Raw genomic sequence first — 13,052 nt, forward strand, 5'->3', positions numbered from 1 at the left:
CAGGAACAGCAGTGGAGGGCCCTGCTGTGCACAGGGTCCTTGCCACGGGCCTGATTCACCCTCGCAGAGCAGCAGGGCCACGTGGCTCCTGCAGGCGCAGGGATGAAGGGCAGGCAGCCAGGCAGGGACTGGCATTCACAAAGTGGGTGAGGGGGAGCGCAGGAGTGCTGCTCATTCATATGGCACAGTTGAGTGCACTTTCCTCCCCAAGAGGCAGGACCCCATGGAGCTGCCTTCAAAGATGACAGAGATATTGTTTTCTCCCTGCCTCCACCCTTCTGATCATTTTCTTAAATCTCTGTTTTGCAAATGTGTTCTCTGCTGAGGCAATGTGTCACTGCATGGAGTGTCAGAGGGAGAGGACTAACGTTTCCTATTTGGTTCCGGGGCTGGGCTGGGTGACTTCACACATAACGGCTCATTTAAGCCTCACCACAGTGCGCCAAGGACCGGGACCACCACCTTTACAGGCAGGAAATGGAAGCTCGGTTAAGGAGCAGCCTCGAGACCACACAGGGAAGATTCAAGCTGGGATCTGCCTGGTTCCCTGCGCTCCCCACCCCACCATGATGGGTCATTTAAGGCACAGGAAGTGGAGGATTAGGGATGATTGTTTACAGGTGTGACTATCCCAGACACAGACAGAGACCTGTCTGCACACTCTGGGTTTAGCTCAGAACTAGCTGGGGCTTCACATTCAAATACATTCTCATCGTGATTCTTGTCCTCTGGAACAGATGCTGGGGCAGGCGTTCTTCCATCTTATAGAAGAAAACTGACAAAGCTACATGACTTGACCCAGGTGGACAGTTAGCAAGCGGCAGACTCGGAACTTGGGTTCAAGTCCACAAATCCAGGGTTCTTTCCACTCGACTGTACTGCCTTTTGCCCAAAGAAGTCTTGGCTGAGAAACAAGATGGCAGCTCCCAGTGGCCAAGGGTCTAAAGGCAGCTGCAGACTGGCTCTTGCAGGTGTACGACCCACCATGCCCTAGACCTGCTTGTGGAGGGACCCAGGAAAGGCACTGATTGTCACTATCCTTCTCCATCCTCAGACTAGGCTCTGGGGCTGTACTGCCCTTTTGTCTCCCCAGATCACCATCTCTGTCTCATGCTGTCCATCACTCTGCAATGGTGAGCATGCAACCGGACTCAGGGAGGGCAGAGCACTGAGAGCCATGGGAGGGGGCCTCCCTATGGGTCAGCAAAGAGGTGGCCTGGTGTAGGAGAAGGAATGCCTGACACTGCAGACTGAGGTTCTAGTCCCAGGGTCTGCCACTTACTGGGTGTGTGGCCTCAGGTATGTGATCAAGCCTCTCTGAGCCTCAATTTCCTCATCTATACAATGGGATTCATATCTATACTTACAGCACCATAGGATAGTTAGAAGGACTAGTTCAGATAGCAAACCCAAAATACAGATGGAAAGCCTTTTAGGGTTGGTATGACTGGGATAAGCCCATGGGCTCAAGGGATGGAGGGCAGAGCCGAGGGTGGACAAATGAATGTGAAGTTGTAAGGACTGCCACAACCAAGGGCTGAGACCCAGGCCTTCACATCCCCTCTGTGGGGCCGCTGACCAGCGCCATGATCTCGGGTGAGTCCTTCAACCTCCCTGGCCACACTTTCCTCAGCTGTAAAATGGGTTAAATTAAAAAAAGTCCTACCTCATAGGATTTTTTGAGGACTAAATGGGATTTTATATGCAGTGTGCCTACCCAGCCCAGCACAAGGCACACAGTAGGTGCTGAGTTTCTTTGGCCTCTGAGAGCCCTGGGCCCCCTCAGCCCAGGTGGCTCATCTTTGACATGCTGGGCAGTAAGATTCACTGACCAAGGCTCCCTACGTGGAAGAGGGGTGCAGGGGAGTGCTCTGGGCAGGGGGTGGGGGGATGGTGGTTAAGAATCTGAAATCCTGGCTCTGCCACTTCCCACCTGGAGAGTTTCTGTAACCACGCCAGACTTGCAGGCTTGTCACAGAGATTAAGTAAGTTATGTACATGAAGTGCTTACTGGGAACAGTGCCTAGCACAGAGTAAGTGTTCAATAATAATAATAACGGCAGTTATTGTTACCTGGTCGTCTTGATGACAGGAGTTGGTAGCACACAGGTGAGCTGCCAGCCATAGGCCGCCAGTGAGTTCAGCAGGGGCACATAGTCTGTCTGCACCTCGACGCCCTGGGGGAGAAAGGCCACTGTGAGGGCTGCTGCTGCCTCAAGCCGACACCTGAGTACTTCGAGGGGACAGTCAGTCTGCCAGCTCAACAAAGCGGAAAGAGGCGGGCACCCTGCAGCCTGCAGGCCTCGCTCCATAATCCTTAAAGAGTTTGGAGCCCAAGTGCCAGTATGGGATTTCTGTCTCAGACTCAGTCTGTGTAGTCAGCAAGGAATTAGAACCAAAGGATTAATCTATTAGTTTTGTTTTATTCTTGTCTGGACAAATAGCCTCCTGTGAGTTTCACTGAAGAAGCACAGTCACCTTGCCTCAAAGACATGTATTTGGGGCATATGACAACGCACCTGCTCCAGATGCTTCCGGAGCGTGTTGTGGGGAGTTAGACTACATTTGATAAATGATCAAGTCATTTGCATCCAGCCACAGCAGCCACACACACACACACACACACACACACACACACACGGCCATACGTGTACACACACATACAGGGAGCTCCACCTGTGTTACCATCCTGCCAGTTAGGGATAAATGAATGCTGCCATGTTTTATTTTATATCATCGTGGGAGTAGGGGACTAACATTTGCCTTTCAATTTAAAAACTCAGCCCTGCTCCCGCGGGAGAGACCCCTAACGTGAGGCCCCTGCGCTGGGTTCCACGTGATGCTTTCTCACTGCGGCCGACCTCATTTCTTACTCTGGGCTGCTCACTAACACTGAAAGCGCAGCTCTCACCCCCGCCCTGTGTGTCCACTGGACTCCCCATCTCTGTTAGGAAGGCTGCAGAACATCTCAAACGTGTCCAGATTCCTTCCAACCGAGGCAGCCACGCGGATTCAGTCAGCTGGTGTCTCGGAGCCGTGGGGAGTACAAAGATGAATGCAGGCAGGTCCCGCCGCTGGAGCTCACAGTCCAGCAGAGGCAACAGCACAAACATGCACGGAACCGAAATATGAAATGGCCCGTTGGCAGGGCCACAAGGCTTCGACGGTCAGCAAGAGAGGAAGGATGCCGGCTGTGGTCAAGGCAGGCTTCCTGGGGCTCAAGGGCTGGGCAGAAATTTGACAGGCGGAGTTGGGGAAGGGGTATTCCAGAGGGAGAACTCCAGCATGTACACGTGGAAGACCACCCTGGACCCAGAGCACCTAGGACGGTGGGCTTAACTTGGGAGCAACGCTGATCAGAAAGGGACCATCCGTGGTGAGTGGCTGTCCTGCTGGAGGCCTTGTGGGAACAGAACCAGCTCATCAGGCTGCCCTGGGTTAGGGGTCAGGAAGAGAGATGAGCTAACAACCAGCCTCTTCAAATGGCTTTTAAAGCTCCTGTCACTGGGCACCCGTCTCACTGTGGCTACCAAGTTGCCTGAACCCCTGGCAACTAATTTATCCTTTGGGAGCCTGTCTGCTCAACTATACAAAACAAGCTTGGATTATCTCAGTGGTTCTCAATGCATGGTCCCCGAGTCAGCAGCATCAGTATCACCTGGAAACTTGTTAGAAATGCAGATTATTGGGACCCCACCCCAGACCTGTGGAATCAGAAACTCAAGGAATCTGTGTTTTAAAGGGCCCTCCTAGTAGTTCTGATGCAGCTAAGAGCCTGCAGTTCTGTGGCCAGAATCCATCAGCTGTTACTTCGTATCAAACCTTTCCCATCATTCTCCAGGTGAGGAGAAAAAGTGGAGGGGATTTGAAAGGATCAGCTCTGTGAGAAACACTGTGCAGCTAAAGAGCATGGAGGGGAAGGAGGGGAGACGGGAGGGGAGGAAGGTCGGGGACAAGGGGGGAAAGAACAGGAGGAGGGAAGGAATGGGAATTAATAAAGGAGGGGGGCCGGAAGGGAAGGAGGAAAAGAGAGAGGGGTATAAGTATAACCAATTTACTGGAGTGGGTTAGGAGGGGACCCCATTCTGGCCCGTGCCTGAAGCCCCACTCAGGCCAGAGCTGGCAGCAGATGACCCAGCGACCCTCCTTTCTGCCCAGGGCCCTCGCCCATGAAACCTCCCTTCCAGACCAGCAGGACCAGTATCCCTCATGCTGGGCATGGCCCTCACCACCTGCTGTGGCTGCTTTATCCTGAGAACCCCTGCCCCCATCCCTGCAGCCCCGATTTAAAGAGGGGAGGGAAAAAATGTTAAATCCACACTCTCCAGCTCTGAGAGGTTATGATTACTTGGGCCTATCAAGAATAACCTTCCCACTTTATCAAGCACTGTGACAAACCCGCCACAATTAGACAGTAGCCATGGCAACCAGGACCAGCTCTGGTGCCTCACAAAGCCCTGAGTGGCAGAATGGAGTCCTTTTATTGATGGCTGTGCCCTGGCCAGGTTTTCTCTGCGGGCTGTTTCTCCGCGGGCACCCAGAGCCGCGAGACAATGGACAACCCCGCGGCAGCCTGACCTGCTGCTCAGACGGGCCTCGCAAGGGCTGCTTCGATTTTGCTCTGTATTTCGTTTGTCACTATCTTAAAGAGAAAGACAGCGGGATTTCTCCCAAACAGTTCTTCCCCTCAGGGAAGAGGATGTCAGCCAGAGGGTGCAGAATCATAAAGACTAAAAGGAAAAGAGAAACACAACAAAACAACCCTGCTGGAGAGAGCTGAGGGCTCCATCTCCTGTTAATATCTGGCTGTCACGTGGTGGGTTGAAAAGTAAAATACAAATGGTAGGGGGTGAGGTGCTACACGCTGCCAGACTCTCCCACTCCAACTATGTGGGCTGGTCTCGATTTAATTAATGTTGAATGTGGTCTTCCATCAGCATCTATCAAAGCTGGTTTGCATATTATCAATACAGTAAGAAGATGACATTTCTAAAATATGACATGAGCCCCATGCAGCCAGAGGAAGGGGCTTTCAAGTCCATGAGCTAAGAAAAGTGGTGGGAAACCTACCTGGATGGAAGGCTCTCTTTGATCTGCTTTTCTGTGACACTCCGGTGAGGACAGAAAAGCACAAACAGCACTCCAAAGTCAGCCGGCTTATCACACGGAAAGACATTTCTTTCTGGGAGTAGGAGCAAAAATTTTAATTAAATCTCCACTCTCCTGTGTGGATATGTAATCTCCGATCACACCTGGAGTGTTAAAAAAATGGAGCACGTCCTGTGGTTTTTCAACTTGTACAAAAGGAATTCATTTGTATTTAAGGCTCTTCTTCCTTTGTTCTCTATAATTTGTCTGGTGGTCGCAAATTGCCGAAAGAAACAGACATCCAGCACAACCTTCCCTTACCCTCCAAAAATGAGGACAACGGAATGCAGAGTTTACGAAGAAATGCATTTGTCTTTTGATCATTTTTAAAGATCCTCTGTGCGGGGAAATAATGAGGAGCTAAAACATGGGCCCAGTGAGAAAGTCTGTAGCCTGAATGTCAGTTTGCTCTTCTCTTTTCCCGTTTTCATTTGTGGAAGCAATGTGGGAGAAAAGCAGTTTAAAAGAAAATACTTTGCTCCTTCTACGTGACTGTAAATGAAGAGAGCAATTCAATTTCCCATGTCTGAAAAACTGTGCGGGACCAGCTCTGGGATGCTCTCCTATCTGGAAACAGTGACTGGGCACTGTTTGCCTGTTCCTGACAGCCACAGGGCTGGGCTCTGGCTTTTGACCACGAGGGCACGTGAAGAGCCCTGCAATAAACACTTGTGGGTCTTTTGTAAAACTGCTACCAAAACACTAATGTCCAACACCTATTGGCAGGGTACATTTATACTACTATTTATTTATGTATCAATTCTAGATATCTTTTGATTTCCTCCCATGGGAAATGAAGGCTCAGCGCTCCCATATGCATTTCTACCTTCTTTCTTAATGCCCCAAATGGCTATAATGTAATTTTAATTAATCAAGTCAGTGTTTGTGTATTATAACTTTGCAAATATATCTCAATGCTGGGTCAAGTAATGTACTATGACCATGCCTTATTTTTTATATAACCCTTTATTTTTCCTAGAGTTAACTGTGACCTCAATATTTTTTCATCTGTCTGGTTGTGTTCCAACACCTCTATTTTATGCCAATCAATAAATATCCCATGTGCCTAAATACATTAGTTCTATTTTCTTCCACTGGAGACATCATTTCTGGAGCTTTCTGTACCCTTGCTCCAATCTGGTCTGGCTGCTTTCCATAGGTTCTCCCTCCACTGCTGTCTATGGCTGGTGTTTTTTCTCTCTTAGTTTCTTCCTCATTTTGTTGAAGCACATCCTCTAGTGATTTCCTAGGAACTGATGCCCTGGAAGTCATCTGAATCTCTGCATTCCTAAAAATGTCTTTGTCTTCACCTTTAACTAACAGTTTGGATACAGAAGTCTGGCCTGAATTTTCCATTAACATTTTGAAAGTACTGCTCCACTAGCTTCTAGATGTGATATCTAGCTTCTATTGAGATATCTATTTAGATTACTAATACTTCGTGTAAGCTGTTGTGTTGCTTTGGAAGATTTTAGGATATTTTTCCCCATGAAGGTCTAGAATTTCACAATGGGCCTTTGCGTAGGTCTTTCTTACTCAAAGGGCTGTACACTTGATGGCCTTGCAATCTAAGGATTCTAGTCCTTCAATTATGAAAAGTATTCTAGTTTTTTCTTTGATAATTTTTTTCCCCTCCATTTTCTGTCTTCTTTCTTTCTGGACTTCCTATTAGTTAAAATGTAGGATGGATATTTTAATTTTATTACCTCCCCCCGACCCCTTAATTTTCTTACTTCCTTTAGATTTTCCCTTCTGAAAGATTTCCTTTATTTTCCAGCCTTCTTATTATGTTTTTAAATTTCCTGCTGCCTTATTTTTAAGATTCAAAAGCTCTTTCTATCTTTTGATTGTTTCTTTTTGTTTTTGTTTCACAGATACATATATTTTATCTCTATGTTTTAAGTGGTTTCTTCTGATCCCTGCATTATCGCTACATTTACTGAGTTGCACGAGGCAGAGATGGGAGCCTGGGGTCTTGCCTCACGGTATAAGGACTTGAACCAATGCCCTGGTTTTCAGCTCTGCAGTTCACTTCCCACCATCCCATGGTGATTTATGCTTTGAAGACGAGACCTTTTCTCAGGTTCTGCAAGAGAAAATGGCTCCCTTCTACATCCAGGTTGCAGCTTCCTCCACTTTGCTAAATCAATTAGCATTCCTCCATCCACTTTCCATCTTCTAAAAATTTGATGAAATCAATCCTCTTCTTCTTTCTCTTCTTCCAATCTTTTAGTTCTTGTAGGTATCTATCTATCATCTATCTATCTATCTATCTATCTATCTATCTATCTATCTATCTATCTATCTACTGACCTACCTACCTACCTACAGTCAATTTTCATTATTCATGGGAGTTATGTTCTATACTGTGCCATAAACACTGAATTATTGAATACTGAACAACTGTTCCTAGGGGAAACACAAGGTTAGGTTCCTGTGAGCCTCTGGTCATATTTTTGTCAACTAATCAGTACATACCCTTGTTTTATGTGTTTCTGTTTAAAGACACCTTGTTTAATATATATTGTTGATTCATTGAACCTCATGGCCAGCAGCACTGTAACTCATGCCTGAATAAAGCTCATCTAACACACGTATTTGCTCCATTAGGCACATCACAGCCTTCCTGTGCTTAGAACACTACACAGCACGTCAGCACTACGTGGCAAAGGGACACTTGTTTATAGTATGGGAGCTGAAACGAGAAGGCAGAGTGTCGCCTTACCTGGGAACATGCACGTGGCTACTCAAATTTTTTGCCACTCCACATATATCCCCAAGTGACTGTGAAAGCACCATGAGTACTGATTTGGGGATTACAAATAAATTTTAGCAAGTAGGATTCGAAAATATGAAATCTGTGAATAATGAGGATTGACTCTATCATTCCTTTAGTATCATTTCACTGGGATTTTTCAGAAGAGAAAAGAAATAGATGCCTATGTCTAATTCCCCACATTTAACACAATTTTATTATTTTAATTTTTAAAGGGTCCCCTGGAAGCCCTTTCTAACTAACTTAGAATCCAGAAGCCATAAAGTAAAAATAATAAATCTGGTGACATAAAAACCCTTCTGCATGACAAAAGACAAGCAAAGTCAAAAGACAAATGACAAGACGGGAAATATTTGTAGCTCTGTAATAATGCAGACAAAAAAGAGCTTCTAAAAATTGATGAGAAAAAAAATCCAGTAATCTAAATTTTAAAATGGACAAGGATAGGAAGAGAGTCACAGAAAAGGAAATTCAAATGGCCAGTAAACACATGAAAAAACCCCCAAATCTCACAATAACAGAAATGTAAATTAAAACTACCCTGGGATATCATATTTTCACTTATCATATTGGTAAAAACCCAAAAGTTTGACAACTACTTTGTTGACAAGGCTGTGGGGAAGCGAGCATTCTCATACATTCCTGGCAGGGGGGCAAACTGATTCAACCTCATGGAGAACAATTTGACAGTGTCTCTCCAAATTACAAATACATTTACCCTTTGACCCAACAATCTCACTTCAGGGAATTGATCCTATACATAAAAAATGACAAAAGTACAAAGTTATGCACTGGAGAACTGTTTGCAATAGCACTGAAGACCACCCAAGTGTCCATCAATGTTGGGCTTGTTAAATTATGTTTTATCCATATGATGGCTTGGGGGCCTGGGTAACGGCTGCTTGTGTGTTGAGCCAAGGCCTACAGGACAAGGAGGACAATGAGAGGGAACGCATTCCATTTCAGACATGCTGAGTTGAGGAATGTGTGGAAAGGTCCAGGAGGCAGCTGGATGAAATAAGGCCTGTGGTAGAAACAATAATGCTCACCCATCCCCCCCAAAAGGTGCCTATGTCCTAATCCCCGGCCCCTGTGAATGTCACCTTCCATGGTAAAAGGGATTTAGCAGATGTGACTAAGTTACAGATCTTGAGATGGGGAGATTATCCAGGTAGGTTCAACGTAATCTAAAGGGTCCTCAGAAGAGAGAGGCAGGAGGAGGGTCAGAGAAGAGGGTGCGAGGATGGAAGCAGAGGTCAGAGTGTTTGGCCACGAGCAGGGTGGCCTCTGGAAGTTGAAAAGTCAAGGAACAGATTCTCCCCTAAAGTCTCCAGAAAGAATGCAGCTCTGCCAACACCTTGATATTAATCCGTTAAGACCCATTTTGGACTTCTGGCCTCCAGAAGTGAGAGAGAATAAATTTATGTTGTTTTAAGCCACCAAGTTTGTAGTAATTTGTTACAGCAGGAATAGGAAACTAACACACAGTCTAAAGCGAGGTAACAGTTAGGATGAAAATAAAGACTTCGAGGCGTTGGCCAATGCAGGGTATGAAAACTCAAGGAGGGGCTGGCCCCGTGGCCCAGCGGTTAAGTGCGCGCGCTCCGCTACTGGCGGCCCGGGTTCAGATCCCGGGCGCGCACCCACGCACTGCTTGTCCAGCCATGCTGAGGCCGCGTCCCACATACAGCAACTAGAAGGATGTGTAACTATGACATACAACTATCTACTGGGGCTTTGGGGAGAAAAAGGGGAAAAAAAGGAGGAGGATTGGCAATAGATGTTACCTCAGAGCCGGTCTTCCTCAGCAAAAAAAAGAGGAGGATTAGCATGGATGTTAGCTCAGGGCTGATGTTCCTCACACACACAAAAAAGAAAACTCAAGGAGGGATGAGGCTGGCTAGGATTGCATCTCCTGGAGAGAGAGGTAAGCAGAAGATGAATAAAAAACACTGAACTGGGAGGAATCAGCTCTTGAGCAGCCCAGAGTGGGAAAAAAGCTTAAGAAGAAAGATCCACACCATCCAATGTCTTGAGAGGGCAGGCAACATGAAGCCTGAAAAACCACCTCTGGAGTGGACGGTGAGGTCTCAGGAGACCACGGCCAGGACATTTCAGGAGGGAAGTTTCCAACGGAAAGACGGCGAGCAGTGGCTGGTGGTAAAGACAAGATAGGGTGGGTAAACATGCTCTCAGGAAATCTGGGGTTTGCCTTGACTGTGCCCCAGCTCAGCAGAGACCCCGGCCACGATGGCACATGGGGAAGATATGAGTCACACCCTCATGTGGTGGAAGGTAGAGATCTAAAGGTGGGGCAGGAGGGGAATGCCTAGCTGGAAAGAAGGAACATTTCTTCTCTATTTATCAAAAGGAAAGTGAATGCTACAATACTGGGCAATCTTGCAGAAAACTCAGCAAGTCCTTCAGTATCCTAAAGGGCAAGGTGATACTTGGTACCACTATTCGTTATGAATCTCCACACTGAGTCAACCTCGCTCTGTGCTGGGCACCTGGGAAGCAAAGATGTGTGAGCCTCTTCTGCCCCAGGAGATCCCGGTCTGGGGGGTAGAGGGGAGAGTAAGTGTTTGGTTCCCCCACCAGATGGTGGCTACCATGAGGTCTGCTGGAGGGAAGGAAAAGAGGAAGAAACGACTTGCTCCTCAGTTCTCTCTGGGGAAAGGGCAAATCCCTCTGAGGCCAGCGGCGGCTGCGTCCCTTCCTTCCTGGCCCTCATCCTCCCCCAGGCCTCCCACAGGACCACAGCCTCTGCCAGAGGGAGGGAGGGGTGAGGACGCTGGGCCGGCTGGAGATGCTGTTTTCCTCTTTGTTTTACACACAATGCCCCAGAAAAACATTTTGCTGATATGTAATTAGGCCAACATAATAGAGTCTAAGAAAGCAGTCGGGCTCATTTTAGACAACTTTGGCTTTCATAACGTTCAAAGAGAATATATTAAAAAAAAAAAAAAGCTTAGTTCTCAGATGTAGAAAAGTGAGCAGATGAAAATACATGCCGTGCTTAGAGGCTTCTGTTCCAAGACTCTTACCCACCCTGCTGGTTAGTTCACATCTTTGCCTGATTTTCTCCACCACGCAAGAAGGCAACAAACTCTGTAGCCCTTTGAGAACCCAACAAAATAATAATAATAATTGTTATTGAGATACATTATTTGCAAAAATGGTCTCAATTATTACCTCCCTGTATCCAGGCCTCTTTACAGCATAACTCTGCAGCTCCTCCCATAAAGAGGCAGAATCCATTCCTCCACCCTTGAATCTAGGCTGGTCTTGTGACTTGCTCTGACCAACAGAATATGGTAGACGTGACCTTACGGGAGTTCTGAACCCTCCAGGGGCCTTGCTGCTTCTGTTTGCTCTCGTGGAACCTTGCCTGTGCTATGAGGACAAGCCCAGGCCAGCTTGTTGGGTGATGAGAGACATGTAGCCCAACCAACTAGCAGACGTGAGAGGCGCCATCTTGGACCAGCTAGCTGCCAGTGGACCCGTCAGCTACTGCAGAAGCATGAGTGAGCCCAGCTGAGATTAGTGAAGCCTAGGCCAAATCAGCAGAATTACCCAGCTGACCTGTGGACTCAGTAGCAACAATAAAGGGTTGTTATTTTAATTCACTAAGCTTTGAGGTGATTTATTCCACAGCAGAAGCTAACTGATATATTATTATTATTCTAGGAAGAGCCGAATGCCCGAGTAAATCTCTAGGAGGAAAATCATAGTACAAGTCACCTCGTCTGATTTGAGAGAAATAAAATGTAATAGCTATTACTGAATGGAGCTCAGTGTGGCTCATTTTTCACAACCCTCCAAGCTGGCACACCTAGCCCTCATTTCCTCCATGCCAGACACACTGTGACCTGGCATCACTTCTGGAGCCCCGAAGTCTAATTCAGGACAACCTACTGTGAGGCCCAGCATGGCCACCAGCCTACCCTGGGAGGGAGAGATAAAAACCCAACACTGAGGAAGAATGTCCTAGCTCAAGACACTGCCCTGGCTTCTCCTAAAGTACCACGCGTGCCAAGCTGGCAGGGAAACCAAACCTGCACGCGCAAGATAACACTCTCCTGGATTCTAGGACAAGCGGGGTGGTTTGGTCCTGGTACATGCGGTTTCTCTGAAGTCACATACACAGAAGGCAGAAAAGGCCTGTGGGGCGGAGGGACAAGATGGCATGCCATACATACTATCAGAGCTGTCTGCTGACATGGGCCTGCCTGGGCAGAATGAGAACCATGCCAGGTGCGTTACAATACAGGGCTCCCAGAGCACATGGGAGGTAATGAAGCCAGATGTTTCCAGGTTAAAGGGGCGATGGCTGGGGCTGACTCTGACCATTAGTAGGGACAGACACTGCAGTTCTGAGGGCAAACAGTTAAGCAGCTCAAAGCTGTTACATCCTGTGGGCTGCTCCGAGGGACCTCATCCTGTGACAGCACGAGCCTTACGTCCTCCAGAAGCTGACATTTTCCACACAAACTGAATGTATCGGGGTGAGCATGTCCTCTCCGGCAGACTTGGAAACAGCTCTGTTTGATAACAATTAAACAAGAAACATTCTCTCCGTCCAGGGACTTGCCAAGTCCCTCCCACTTGCTTTGATGAGTGAGAGGAAATTAGACTTGCTGGGAGTACATGGGATTTGCTACTTTATTACTCTCTTTCAACAATATGAGGTGGATGAAGGATCATATTTTAAACCTTTCTTTCTTATTTTTTCACCTTATCTACTACCTAGAAAAGAGATAATTTAAAAAGAGCTTTCCCACAGCATATAATTAAGAGGTATTTACTTTGGAGTAGAGAGTGGGGAGGTTTGTCAGCAAAACCTCTAGAACTTAAAAGTTCATCAAAGTCCTCACCTTCAACTACAGTAAATTCCTGACAGCACAACAATAATCATACACGCTAACCCAGGTGATGTCTCCGAATGAAGGTTGGTTCAAAATCTTAACAGAGGAGGAAATGGAAGTTAAAGGGTTATTCCATTGTCACTGGGTGAGCTAGCAACAGACAGAGCCACACAGAGTCAGGCTGTAGTGGTATTGGGTTCACTCTAGAAAAAAAAGTGGGTGGAACTTGTGACAAGGTGGAATATTCAACACAACAGATT

General features: G+C 47.0%; 1 protein-coding gene across 3 annotated transcripts in view; it reads right to left on the reverse strand.

The window, feature by feature from the left end:
• RFTN1 (raftlin, lipid raft linker 1) overlaps positions 1–13,052 on the reverse strand; it is a 200,834-nt gene that overhangs the window by 11,437 nt on the left and 176,345 nt on the right. For all 3 annotated transcript variants that reach the window (XM_058553634.1, XM_058553614.1, XM_058553624.1), the window contains one exon: positions 2,074–2,177. In XM_058553634.1, the coding sequence (XP_058409617.1) occupies positions 2,074–2,177 (104 nt within the window). The remainder of the gene's footprint in view (positions 1–2,073; positions 2,178–13,052) is intronic.

Source organism: Diceros bicornis, chromosome 2 (genome assembly GCF_020826845.1).
Source record: "Diceros bicornis minor isolate mBicDic1 chromosome 2, mDicBic1.mat.cur, whole genome shotgun sequence".
NCBI classification, from domain to species: domain Eukaryota; kingdom Metazoa; phylum Chordata; class Mammalia; order Perissodactyla; family Rhinocerotidae; genus Diceros; species Diceros bicornis.